The sequence below is a fragment of the Dama dama genome, chromosome 2 (assembly GCF_033118175.1).
Source record: "Dama dama isolate Ldn47 chromosome 2, ASM3311817v1, whole genome shotgun sequence".
Lineage (NCBI taxonomy): Eukaryota > Metazoa > Chordata > Mammalia > Artiodactyla > Cervidae > Dama > Dama dama.
The window spans coordinates 6243233-6255812 of record NC_083682.1 but is presented as its reverse complement, the minus strand read 5'-3'; the positions used below and the strand labels follow the sequence as shown (position 1 = coordinate 6255812).

The window sequence follows — 12580 nt, the reverse complement described above, 5'->3', positions numbered from 1 at the left end:
AACATCCAGTTGGCACAACGTGGGTTGTCCGATATCCAAGAAGGAGACACTTCAGACAAGCAAAACGAGAGAGAGGTGAGGAAGTAAAGAGTATATCTGGAGGGCTCTAAGGCAGCACGGAGGGAAGGGGACACGGGGGGGAAAGGGACAGCTCACCTCATCCTTGGCCTGGAACAGATATTCCTTCCCATCTTGTAAGCTGTTGGGAAAGACAGAAAACTCAGGGCAGAGCTGAGACTCTGACCGGCCAGCTCAGGGCTGACGAGAGCGCCTTATCGCCCAGAGACCAGACGGGAGAACGGACCCCGCGTGCTCATAGCCAGCTCTCCAGACCCTTTCTGAACCTTCTTCCGATTCTCAGGACCGGGGGTGGGGCCAAAGCAGCTCCTTTCTGATTGGCTGCCGAGGACGAGGGCACGCTCACTTCCGCCCCAGGCCCCGCCTCCTGCTCTGGCGGCCGCCTGGCAGGCAGCGGCGGGCCCTGGAGACAGGGGAATGCCCTCATCCTGCCGACAACTCTCCCCTGCAGGATAACTGCTCAGCTTGACAGGTCTGAGCCGCGGTGCTCCCGCTACCCTGCGTGTGAGCACAGCCAGAGTCCCCGCCTCTCCCTCGTCGATGTTTCTGTGCCCAAATGCCTGGCCCCGTGCCCTCGCGTCTGTATCACGCCTCCCTCCGGTCCATTCCTACCCCAGCTTGAAGACATGCTTGCGCTTTCGATAATCAAAGGCCACGCTGCCCTGGGCCCTGGCCAGGCTGACAGGCACTTCTCCGTGGTACGGCACTCCTGCACTGGCTGCCTTCGCATCCTTGTAAAAGCCAAGGCTCCCGCGCCGCAGGACACAGTACACGTTCTGCCACGACCTGGGGGAGGGGTAACGTGGTGCGGGTGAGGAGGAGACGCCGGTGCCTGACCGACCTTTGAGGGGCCAGCCACCCTGGGAACAGCCTGATGGTCCCAGGACTCCCAGGGCCACTCCTGTCATTGCTAAGTCGCTTCAGTCGTGTCTGACTCTTTGCAACCCTATGGACTGTAGCCCACCAGGCTCCTCTATCCAAGGGGATCCTCCAGGCAAGAATACTGGAGTGGGTTGCCATGCCCTCCTCCAGGGGATCTTCCTGACCCAGGGATTGAATCCACCTCTCTTATGTCTCCTGCATTGGCAGGCGGGTTCTTTAACACTAGTGCCATCTTAGGACCATCTTGTTTATAGTTTCCCAGCCCTCGGGCCCCCACGGAGGCCCCACCCTGCTCCTGAGTCCTACCCCTTCCCCCAGTCTAGGAAGAGGTTCTGGGTAAGCCTGTCCAGAACCAGGAGCTGGAGGGGTCTCCGTGCCGTGTGGCCAGACCCAGTACCTGTTGGCGGCCTTCTTGCCAAAGGCCTCCATCTCCTGTTTGCGGCACAGCAGGCCCTCCATCTGTTCCTGGGCGGAGAGCTCTGGGCCTCGAGTGGGCAAGGTGGCGAGCCGGGCGGACTCAGACGACCTGCTCTGGGGCATTATTGGTGGGGTTGGGCCTCGTGTCCGGGCCTGCTTCTCTCCCCGTGGCCCGTTGGCCTCGTCCCCAGCACCGGACCCCTGTGAAGACAGTCGTGCGTGTGTCACAAAAGGTGAGGCGGGAGACATCTGACTTGAAGGGTGTGAAGCTTGAAGTCCAGGAGCGGGTCTTCCCACTCCCACCTGAGTCTCTGCCCTCTCCTGACCCCAGTGTTCCCACCTCCCGGCTCACACCCCTTTGCGTCCCTTAGCTCCTAGTTATCAACACCCACATGCCCAGGAGTAACTCACAGGCCCTTCTGGGAGGCTGCCCTGCTCAAGTCTCTGCTGTTCCATCAGGGGCTGCAAGGACAAGACGCTGTTAAGCAGACGTGCAAGGGGAGGGGCTAAGATTGTGACAGAGTGCTCGGACGGGAGGACTCACCTGGGGGCCCTCTGCATCTGTGCAGACGCCGTTCACACTGGCCGGCTGCGAGGATGCCGGCAGGCGGGGGTGCGCTCTGGAACAGCAGGGGCGACAGAACACTAAGTGGTGGGGTTGCTCTGGCTCAGCCCTCTTTTCCTCCCCCAGGTGTCCCAGCTCTCACCCGTCCCGGGCAGCAGCAGGGGCCGTGTGGCTGTCCACCAGGTGCCCTTCGGGCAGACTGGCCGGGGGTTCTGGAGGAGGGGGAAGCTTTCTCCGTTCCTCTTCCTCCCTCTTTCTTTTCCGCTCCTTCTCCTGTTCTTCCAGCTGCCAAGAAATTCTGAGGTCAGAGCATAGAAGGTCCGGGGCATTGGGGAAAACTGAAGTGTCTCAGTTCTGGTCTGACAGAATAGGAAGGATGGAGACCAGAATTCTAGAAGAAGGTGGGGATGAGGAGCCGTGGGGAAGATGCTGTCTCTTAGTGCCACACAGGGAAAATGATGGCTCCCAGAGGTGAGGTGACCACAGGGTAACTTTGGCTCACATCTGGGAGAGCCTGGGGCAATGGGAAGAGGAGAAATGTCCTCTTCAAGCAGGAGAGTGTGAGGGGCCTGGGGCAGAGGGAGGGGGCCGGTGTTCCTGGGGTCCTGTCGCCCTCACCGCTGTGAGCTTCTCCAGTGCGCTGAACCGCTCCTCCCAGGCCACTGCGGACTTCTGGAAGGCCTCGTGCCGCTTGATGAGGCTCTCAACTTCATCGACCGTGCAGCCCAGCTCGGCACTTCGCACCAGCGGTTCCTGACTACATAGCCAGGCCTCCGCCACACCTGCGTCTCTCCCGAACACCAGCACCTCCAAAACTGCAGGGGGGGGGCGGGTTGCAGAGAGGTGGCAAGTCAGAGTGGGCAACGGCAGGGCACTGCGGCCACAGCAGCTTTGGGAACGGGAACACCGAGAAGGACACTGCCCCAGAGCAGGAGCTCAGGGCAGAGCCAGGCAGTGCCCGGGGCCACCCCCAGGCGCGCCCCCCAGCCCAGGGCCTGGAGCCCTCGGCTGGTTTTCTACAGCAGCTCACCAAGCTGCAGCCAGTCCATCTTCTCCTGCCACTTGTCAGCTGTCTCTTGGCGCCGTGCCTGAAGCTGAGACAGCTTCTCTGAGATCTGGGGAGGCAGAGACGCAAATTAGCACTCAGTGAGGCCTTTGCAGGGCCCCTGGGGGTCTACTAATGATATCTTTTTTTTTTTTTAACTGTTTATTTTGTACCAGGGTATAGCTGATGAACAGTGTTGTGACAGTTTCAGGTGAATAGGGAAGGGACTCAGTCATACATACACATGTATCCATTCTCCCTCCCACCCCCCCTCCCATCCAGGCCACCACACAACGTTGACCAGAATTACATGTGCTATATAGTAAGTCCTCACTAGCCGTTTTTTTAATTTCAAGAGGCAGACAGAAAAATAAAATGGGGAAATCCCTGAACAACCCTGAGGGGATGGTGAAAGGTTTCAGCACAGAAAGAATGAGAAGGAGCAGGCAGACTCCGAGGAGAAGCCAGCATTCAGGCCTCCCCGGTGAGGGTGACCGGCTTTGCCCAGGCCTTGCCCACCTCCTCTGCCGCATAGTGGCTCCTGGCCAGCAGCCCCTGCCCCATGTCAACACAGGAGGAGAAGCGGTCGGCCCTGGCCTCAATCTCAGCCTTGATGCCTTGGTGGTTCTTGATGACCAGGTCTGCGGAAGACACGTCCCTGGGGGCACAGAGACCGCATCACCCACTGCCCACCACCCTCTTCCAGCCACAAACACGTAGCCCCCGGAGGCCACCAGGCACTGTGGGTCTCACCGGGGCCGCTCCTGGGCATCCATCTGCAGGTTCACCCCGTCCATCCACAACATCAGCTCCCGGACAGCCTTGAAGAAGCGGAACTTGTCCGTGGTGTCCAGCAGCAGCTGGCGGCGAGCAGCAGAGCTCCCCTGAAGCTGCGCCCAGGCCTCGGCCACGGCCTGCATGTGGCGGCCGATCTCCTCGGCCTTGTCGCCGGCGTAGGCCTTTTGGAGCCGGTGGCCATCATCCTGCACCTGCTGGACCTGCAGGGGCCCGGGTCAAAGTTAAGGTGAGCCGGGAGACTCCGAGGGGTTGCACCCTCCCTCGGTCCTGGCCTCTGCTCTCCACCTCCTGCCCTCCTTCCTCCTGCAGGGGTGGGGTGAGTGGGCCACTGGGAAAGATGAGGACTGGTGCTTAGAGTCAGCCCTGTCACACACTGCCCTGTGGAGCCCTACTGGGGGGCCTGGGCTTAGCCGGGGGGTCAACACTTTAAAAGGGCCACTAGCTGGTTGAGCTTTCAGAAGCCTGTACAGCACGTGGGGTACAGAGATTGGGGGACCTCAGAGATTGCTAGAAGATTTTTAGCCTGAAGAAGGGACTTGGGTGGGAGGAGCCTCCTGGGTTTAAATGTCTGGAGGAAGGATCTATGCTTATTTTTTGTAGCGCTAACGCCTGAGTGGGGCAACAGATGGATTTGAGTATAAAGGGAAGAATCTTCTAGCTCCCGGAACCATTTAAAAGTGTCATGGGGCCGGACTTCCCTGGTGGTTAAGAATCCACCTGCCAATGCAGGGGACCTGGGTTCCACCCCTGGTCCGGGAAGATCCTACATGCCGTGCGCTGCAATGAAGAGCAGCCTCTATTCGGCACAACTAGAGAAAGCCCGCACGCAGCAACAAAGACCCAGTGCAACCAAAAATAAAAAGAAATGTAAAAAAAAGAAAATGTCACGGGCCCTCAAAGAGTCTTGTCATTCTGGGTGTGGACACGGTGGCTAGATGTCCCCTGGCCAGAGATGGTTCCCCGGAATCATTCTAAGTGCATCTCTACATGGCCCTGCAGGGCATGCCCACCCTCCAGTCCTTTCCCCGCATTCCCCACCCAGTGTCCTCTAAGACACCGTTGCCCCCACCCATGCTTGGGTCAGACCTGAGCGCTGAGGGCCTGGATGTCGTGCTCGAAGGCACAGTGTCGGCGCTGCAGGGCCTCGGCGGCGTTGAGGTCCCGGCCGGTCCCGTCGGGAAGCTGCTGCTGCTTGTGCTGCACGCGCGCCAGGGCTTGGCGCGCCCCATGCAGGAAGCGCTGCAGCTCGTGTGCGGCCGCCAGCACCTGGCCCCGCGTGTCCAGCAGCTCCAGCAGGTCAGCCCAGGCCTCGTTGAGGCTGTCCTTCCACTCGGCCACCGTGGCCCGGGCAGCATGGCCCCCGGCGATGAGCCCGTTGGCCAGAGCGTTGGCGCCATCCACGCGCTCCTGGCCGATGGTGCTCGTGTCCCGCGAGAACTCACGGAATTTGTCCCGGAGCATCTGGTGGAGGAAGCCGTAGCCCAGACAACGCTGTGAGGCTGAAGCATGTGATACCTACCTCAGGGGTGGCTGGGGGCAAGTCCCTTCACACGGAGAACCCACTTCTCTTCCTGGGACACTTCAGCAGGGCCAAGTTGGTGAGCAAAAGCGACTGGTACCCACTGACCCTGCATTTGACGGACACCCCCAACCTCCAGCTCCCAGTAAAGGAGTGCTTGGAACCTTTAGTCTTCCGACAAGGATACCCTAAGTACGGTCTATGTTTCTGCACCAGTGAGGGTCCAAACCGCCCCCTCAAAACCACGGAGAGGAACCTCACACCCCCATACTGCTGAGTTCTGTCGGAAAAGAGTGACTGGTCACTCTCCTTTTGCCCACGTCTATGTGCAGTCCTGCCTCCTCCTTTCTGCACAATTCTTTCAACAAAATACCTCTAAACTCAACGAATAGTGTCTGCACCGGTCTTGCGCCCCTGCCCCTTGGTGCTCCAGCCAGGATGAGGCGCTGGTCCTCGCCCTGGAAGCCCACGTGTGGCCGCCGTCCTCCCCACACTCACAGTCACGTGCTCATAGTCCTGGCCCAGCTCGTGCGAGGCGGCCACCACCTCGCGCTCCTGGATCCACTGCTCCAGGTCGTCCAGCTCCCGGCGCAGTTGGCACAGCCGGAGGTGCTCCTGCAGACGCTCCCGCCGCTCGCCCGCCAGCTCCTTCAGGCCGGCGTACAGCTTGTCCACCTGGGCTTGGCGGATTGACAGCCGGGTGCTATGGGACATGGAGAGGCTACTGCTCTGACCCCGGGCCGAGCCTGCGGAGTCCTGGCCCTCTTGGCCCCCCAACAACTTGGTACGTCCCCACTTTCCCAGATTCCTAGATGGTTCTGTACACACACAGGTCAGAAGGTTCTGCAGTCTCCAGGCCTCCCTCGATTTGGCTGCCCCCTCCCTCCCCCCCTACTCCCCACCCCTCCCCACCCACAGCCCCCCGGGGCTGGCCCCCTTGCTGCCTGTGTACTTGCCTCTCTGGATGCTCGTGGTCAATCATGTCTTGGCTGCTGGCTGCCAGCTGGTGGATGGTCTGGGCATAGTCGGCCAGGGCTTGTTCCAACACCTGATGCTTCTTCACCTCTGCCTGGGCGCTCAACTCATCCTGGGGAAGGGGACAGGGGCAGCAGGGGGTAAGGGTTGGGGGAGGAGAGATGCAGCCTGAGCTCTGCCCCGGCTCTCACCTTGGCCTTCTCCTGGCCCATCATGTGTAACTCCTGCTCGCCCATCCAGGCCTCGGCCTCTGCGGCGTCACGGTAAAACTGCTGGGCCCGCAGGGCCTCCTCCAGTCGCTTCCCTCGCAGCTCCAGCTCGTGGCCCAGGCGCTTCCACATTTCCTGGAGCTCCGCCAGCTCGGGGCCTGCTGCCGCCACGCCCAGGGTGCGCTGACGCTCCGTCAGGTCCGCGATCCGGGGTTCGTGGCCCTGGATCTCCTTCTGCAGTGTCTGTCCACAGCAACAGAGGAGGAGGTGATGAAAGGCTTGCTGAGGGAACCCCCTCGCCCAACACTTACTCCACACAAGCCCCTCTTCACACTCCTGCATCTCGTCCTTCCCGAGTCCTTCACGTCCCCTCTTTTCTGGCCCCAGGATGTGACAAAGGTGCCCTTGCAATCCACAGGATCTGCTACTAGGGGAACCCACCCTCCTGAGGTGAGGAAAGGGAACCACTGAAGTCTCAGATTATGCCCAGCATCAGGGACAGCCAAAGAAACCCCAGGTCTCAAGAAAACAAACTTTCGGGACTTCCTTGGTGGTCCAGTGACTCAGCCTCAGTGCTCCTAATGCAGGGCACCTGGGTTCAGTCCCTGGTCAGGGAACTAGATCCCTCATACTGAAGCTAAAAGTTAAAAGATCCCTCATGCCGCAATTAAGACCCAGGGAAGCCAAAAAAAAAAAAACCAACTTTCAAGTCTGGGGAGGCTCTTGGGACCCCTTCTCTTCCCTTTAGGCTCTGCCTCACCTGGTTCTTCTTCATGAGGAGCTGGACACTGGGCAGATCCTTGCCATGTTCCATGGAGCTAGCCATGGGTAGCCGCTCCGTCACCCACAACTGGATGAGAAAGGCGGGGGGGGGGGGGGGGGTTGTCCTTTGAGGTCCAGAGGGCAAAGCAAGAGCCAGGGGTGGGCTGGGAAGGGGTTCCCGGTGGAAGGTTTTCCAGGGCTCTGATTCTGGGGGCAAGGGGCCTAGAGGGTATCCTTGGGTGTTGCTAGAGGGTTGACTTCCAATGCCCAAGGGAAGAGATAACAAAGCCCTGCTGGCATCCACCCCCAGCACCCAGGAAGGAGACAGAGAGCCAAAGGCAGGGGGCCGTTTACCCCCATGGAGACTCTAACCCTGTCCCAGGTCCCGGAGACTCACGATCTCATCCTCCACGTCCCGGTGGAACTGGTGCTGCTCGCGGGAGGCCTGCAGGCGCCGGCAGCGCTCCTCCATGGGCTGGCACAGGGCCCTGAACTTCTCTTCCACTGCCCTGGAGGTCCTCTCCACCTCCCCCGCACCCTGGTCTTCCTGGGCCAGCGCTTTTGCCTGCGCCTGGATCGCCTCCACCTCCTTCTCTCGCACAGCCATCTCCCTTTCCAGCATCTGCCGACCAGAAGAGGAAGCAGATGTTAGCACCGTGCTTCCACCTTCAAAGTCAGAGGAGACACTAGTCTATATCGAGCTGATCATGAATTCTTATCTGTACAGCTCAACCTAGGGAGAGTATCTCTTCCTGGCCTACATCAATGGATCTCAAACTTCAATATCTCTAAGAATCCAGGTGGTGTGATATCTCTGCCAGTAATCAATTTATGGTCTCTCACTCTTCTCCCAGACATCTCAGTTTCAAGTACACCTTTGCCCATTTTGAGTCCTGGAACCTGACGCTGTAAAGATTTTTCCTTGGTCAGCTGGTGCAATACTAGGACTTGTCCATAGAGGGCGCTGGAGGGACACCACTATGCAAAGGCAGGCATGGGCTTCTATTTATGGTTCCAGCCTGTTTCTCTTCTAGCTCCTTCAGCGTGAAGTATAAGGGACCTGGTGGCTCTCAGCCTACAGCAAGTTTTGCTGGCATCCCAGTGGCATGCTGTCCAGCCTTGGCCTGCCAGCTTCAGACCCCTCTGGTTTGTGATACCCCAGCAAATTTCTACGGTATCCAGCAGGCCTCTGCCTTCTCCAACGAGGTCTGAAACTCAGCCTTGGGGTAGGGGGAGGGCATCTCAGTCCTTCCTGGGGATCCCCTCCCGAGTCCTAGGGACATAGCTCTTCCCTACATGTGCTATTCCTGTATTCATTAGGTTAGCAAACCCTGTCCCCTGCCTGTTTTTGTAAATAAAGTTTTATTGGCACACACCACACTCTTCTTTTACACATCATCTGCGGCTGCTTTTACCCTACAAGGACAGAGTTGAACAGTTATGACAGAGACTGTTGGTGCTGTTGTTCAATCACTAAGTCGTGTCTGACTCTTTGTGACCCCATGGACTGTAGCACGCCAGGCTTCCCTGTCCTTCACCATCTCCGGGGTTTGCTCAAGTTCATGTCCATTGAGTTGGTGATGCTATCTAACCATTTTATCCAACAAAGACTGTATGACCCTCAAACTCAAAATACTGGATTTGTTTGGATTTCTCCACATCTTAGAGAAAGTGGAGTGAACTTTTTAGCCAACCCAATATCATTGGGCTATTTACAAAAAGTTTTTTCTGACACTTGCTTCGGCGTTCTCTTTACCCCATTGGCAGGTAACCACCTTTTATTAATTAAGAGTTCTTTCCCCTAAAGAAAGAACTTGCCTTGTTCAAGTTAGAGTGTGCCGTCTGTCTCCCAACTTTACTCGGACTGACACACATTCCTAGAGATTCCAACACTGGTGACCCGTGGAAATCGCTTTGAGAAATGCCAGTAAAGATGTTGTCTGTGAGGCCCGGGAACAGCCTCGTGAATCCCAAGAGCTACTGACTCCCATCTCCTCTTTTGCCGTTCACCAGCCCCACCAAAGGCCTGCGGCGTACCTGCTGCTTCTTGAGCAGGATGTTGACGCTGGTGAGGTCCTTGCCGTAGTCGTCCGAGTGCAGCTGGGCCTGCAGGCTCTCCAGCCAGCTCTCCAGGGCGGAGCAGCTCTGGGCAAATAGCTCAGCTCGGTTGGCATCAAAGAGGCTGCGGGCTTTGGCCTGGGTGGTGGTCTCCAGCTCGTCCCAGCGCCGGTGCAGGTCCTCCAGCTTCTCCCACACCAGAGCTTTCAGCTCTGGCTTTTCCAGAGTCAGCTCCCGCCCTTCCTGGGTGTGCGACAAGGGAGGGGTCAGTGTCAGAATTAGACGCCACTGAACTTCACAGGCCAATAGCAGAAGGAGATCCAAAGGACAGCAGAGACCTGAAGTGAGGGCAACCACACCAAGTTCTCGGGTGTTCTCCCAGCTTCCTAAACTTCCCTACCCTCGCTGCTGAGTAAACCCTCCTGCCTTCTTCAAGGTCAGACCTGGTCTTGGTCAGAGGCTACTGCACTCTCTCCTTATTGTGAATTCCAGTGTCTCGTGGTGCTTGTGGTTCCCAGTGGCATATTGCACACGGTCATGTGTCATTGGCCATCATTTCATGTTTCTCAGCTCATCACCCTTTGCCAAGTGAGTCTCGCTTGGTTTCCCCACTCCCAGCTTTTCTGCTTGAGGGCTTTGGTTTGTGGGAAGGTGAGGGCGTGATCTGCATGCCAGGCGGCCTGGATGTGCCAGGGAGTTACTGCCCCCCAAAGTGGCCCTCAACCAGTGACAGGAAATTGGTGGATGAATACCGGGCGTGCTTGCTTTGGCTGGGATTAACTGATGTCTGTTTCACATGGTCTCCCAGGTGTCCCATGAGGACTGAGCGCCAGGTGCCCCCTGGGGTCACTGGCGTGGTAGTGGACCCTTCGCTGACCACCTTCGCTTCTCCACCTCGTCTCCCCACCCCCTGGATCACCTCCCACAGAAGCGGCTTGCGCTGGAAGCCTTGCTACTAGGTAAACAGAACCGAGACACTGTCTTCAGGCCGTTTGCCATATGCTGCCAGGATGAAGAGCGCCAGAGCCAAGCTCTGCTGGGTAACTTCACAAACCCTCGGCACAACGCTCTTGTGCACAGTCCTTATGTGGTGATGGGGTTTTTCATGTCCCAGCCCACTTCTACCTCCATAGCCCCTCACACATCCTGTGCTACTGACAGAAGGACTTGCACTCTTGCCCCTTCACAGGCACCCCACGTCCACACCCCTGGTTTCCGGTTTCTCTACCAAGAAACATCTTTCCCCCAACATCTCTGCCTGTACAAATTCTACCCATCCTTCATGAACTTCCCTGCAGGCTCCTGCTTCTAGGATTCCCACATCTCCTCTCTCCTTAGCTTACTGGGCTCTCTCTGATTACATTCACTATGTTCTGCTTTGGGTTGAATTTAGCAGTTTATGTACATGTCTCAGATCCTGGCTCTAGCATCATTCCTTGAGGGTGGAGCATGCAGTGGAATCACCTTTGTTCCCCATTCAGTGGCTAACACCAGGCCTAGCACCAAGTAAATATTTGCTGAACAAATGAAGAAACTAGATCCACACTGGTCTCTTCCTCTTCCCAACCGTCACGCCCTTGAGGGAAGGAAAGCATCTTTTTATGTACCTTGCAATACCTAGCAGAGCGCTGAGCACACAAGATGTTGTCCAGGAATACTTGCTGAGTAGGAGTTAAGTTTTACCTGTGCTCAGCTCTTGAGGAAGAGCTGGGTGTGGAGACCAAGTGCCAGGAAAGCAAGACTCTAAAGCACAGTTGACAAACTGTGGCCCAAGGGGCCAAATCTGGCCCACCACCTGTTTTTATAAATAAAGTTTTATTGGAACTCAGCTGCACTCATTCATCTATGTATTCTCTTTGGCTGCTTTGTGACACTGGCAGAGTCAAGTAGTTGCAGCAGAAACTGTGTGGCCCACACAACCTAAAATATGTACCGTCTGCCCCTTTTACCGACGTTTGCTGACCCTGCTGAAGAGTATCATCCTGTTCTGGACCAAGAATAGATATCACGCTGACCCAAAGCTGCAGGCCGCGTGTGTGCTAAGTTGCTTAGTAGTGTTCGACTCTTTGTGATCCTATGGACCACAGGCCACCAGGCTCCACTGTCCATGGGATTCTCCAGGCAAGACTACTGGAGTGGGTTGCTGTGCCCTCCTCCAGGGGATCTTCCTGACCCAGGGATGGATCCCGTGTCTCTTATGTCTCTTGCATTGGCAGGTGGGTTCTTTACGACTAGTACCACCTGGGAAGCTCAAGCTACAGGCTGGCTCCCTGCTGATTTGTCCTTTTTCAAAGTGTTGGGGTCACTGGCCCACAGCCCTAAGACATTTGTCCTCCAGACCTGGGAGGTTTGGCTCCTAGGGCTCCATGATCTCTAAGCCCGATCCCGAAGCCGGGACGCTTCCCTGCACGGCGGCTGGGATGCTGACGGGAGGAGGCCCCGGATGCTCCCTTCCTGCCGCTGCTGTCCCCTCACTCACCTTGTCCACCTTGTCCAGCCAGTCTTTGTTGGCGGCCAGCTCGGCCATGAACGCCTGGTGCTTCTGCCACTTGGTGTGAAGGTTGCGGGCCTCGTCGTAGGACACGTCCTGCGCCGTCAGCATCTTCTCGTCGATCCAGAGTTTCAGCTGGACAGGGCGGCAAGCAGGGATGGAGGAAGGCGGAGAGCATTTCAGAGGGAGGGAAGCGTGAGGCCGGGAGGGGTCAGGGTGCGTTGGGGGAACTGGGGGATGCGGGGAGAAGCCGGGCAGGGGTTCACTTGCTCAGCTGAGGCCGCAGGGGCCTCATTCTAGGCTCAGAGAGCGAGGATGTTGTGGGAAAGGGGTGGCCAGGGAGTGTCAGAGGGGACGTGGCGGGCTGGGCGCCTCACCTCGTGACAGTCTTGTAAGAAGTGCTGCTGCTCTCGGTTGTCCCGAAGCCGGCCCAAAAGCTGCTGCACTGCTTCTTGATTCTTCTTGTGTCTGCAATGACAGGCCTTTGTGGAGCCCTTGAACTTGCTCTGAAAGGGTTATGACCCTCTAATTCAGCAGTCCCCAACCTTTTTTGGCACCAGGGATTGGTTTTGTGAAAGACAATTTTTTCCCACGGAGCAGGGTGGGGGCAAGGGATGGTTTTGGGATGATTTAAACACATTACATTTATTGTGCACTTTATTTCTATTATAATTACACTGCTGCACCTCAGATGATCAGGCATGAGATCCTGGAGGTTAGGAACCCCTGCTCTATCTAACCTAGAGGCTCTCGGTCTTCCTCTTATGGGGACAATACCTTC

General features: G+C 57.4%; 1 protein-coding gene across 2 annotated transcripts in view; it reads right to left on the bottom strand.

The window, feature by feature from the left end:
- SPTBN2 (spectrin beta, non-erythrocytic 2) overlaps positions 1 to 12580 on the bottom strand; it is a 41533-nt gene that overhangs the window by 3009 nt on the left and 25944 nt on the right. For both annotated transcript variants that reach the window (XM_061162940.1, XM_061162931.1), the window contains 19 exons: positions 12177 to 12267; positions 11788 to 11934; positions 9288 to 9551; positions 7648 to 7872; positions 7249 to 7338; positions 6471 to 6731; positions 6261 to 6391; positions 5803 to 6007; positions 4872 to 5246; positions 3741 to 3985; positions 3507 to 3645; positions 2973 to 3057; positions 2561 to 2757; positions 2085 to 2227; positions 1922 to 1997; positions 1789 to 1839; positions 1358 to 1578; positions 691 to 864; positions 157 to 199 (listed from right to left, as the gene is read on the bottom strand). In XM_061162940.1, the coding sequence (XP_061018923.1) occupies positions 157 to 199; positions 691 to 864; positions 1358 to 1578; positions 1789 to 1839; positions 1922 to 1997; positions 2085 to 2227; positions 2561 to 2757; positions 2973 to 3057; positions 3507 to 3645; positions 3741 to 3985; positions 4872 to 5246; positions 5803 to 6007; positions 6261 to 6391; positions 6471 to 6731; positions 7249 to 7338; positions 7648 to 7872; positions 9288 to 9551; positions 11788 to 11934; positions 12177 to 12267 (3163 nt within the window). The remainder of the gene's footprint in view (positions 1 to 156; positions 200 to 690; positions 865 to 1357; positions 1579 to 1788; positions 1840 to 1921; positions 1998 to 2084; positions 2228 to 2560; positions 2758 to 2972; positions 3058 to 3506; positions 3646 to 3740; positions 3986 to 4871; positions 5247 to 5802; positions 6008 to 6260; positions 6392 to 6470; positions 6732 to 7248; positions 7339 to 7647; positions 7873 to 9287; positions 9552 to 11787; positions 11935 to 12176; positions 12268 to 12580) is intronic.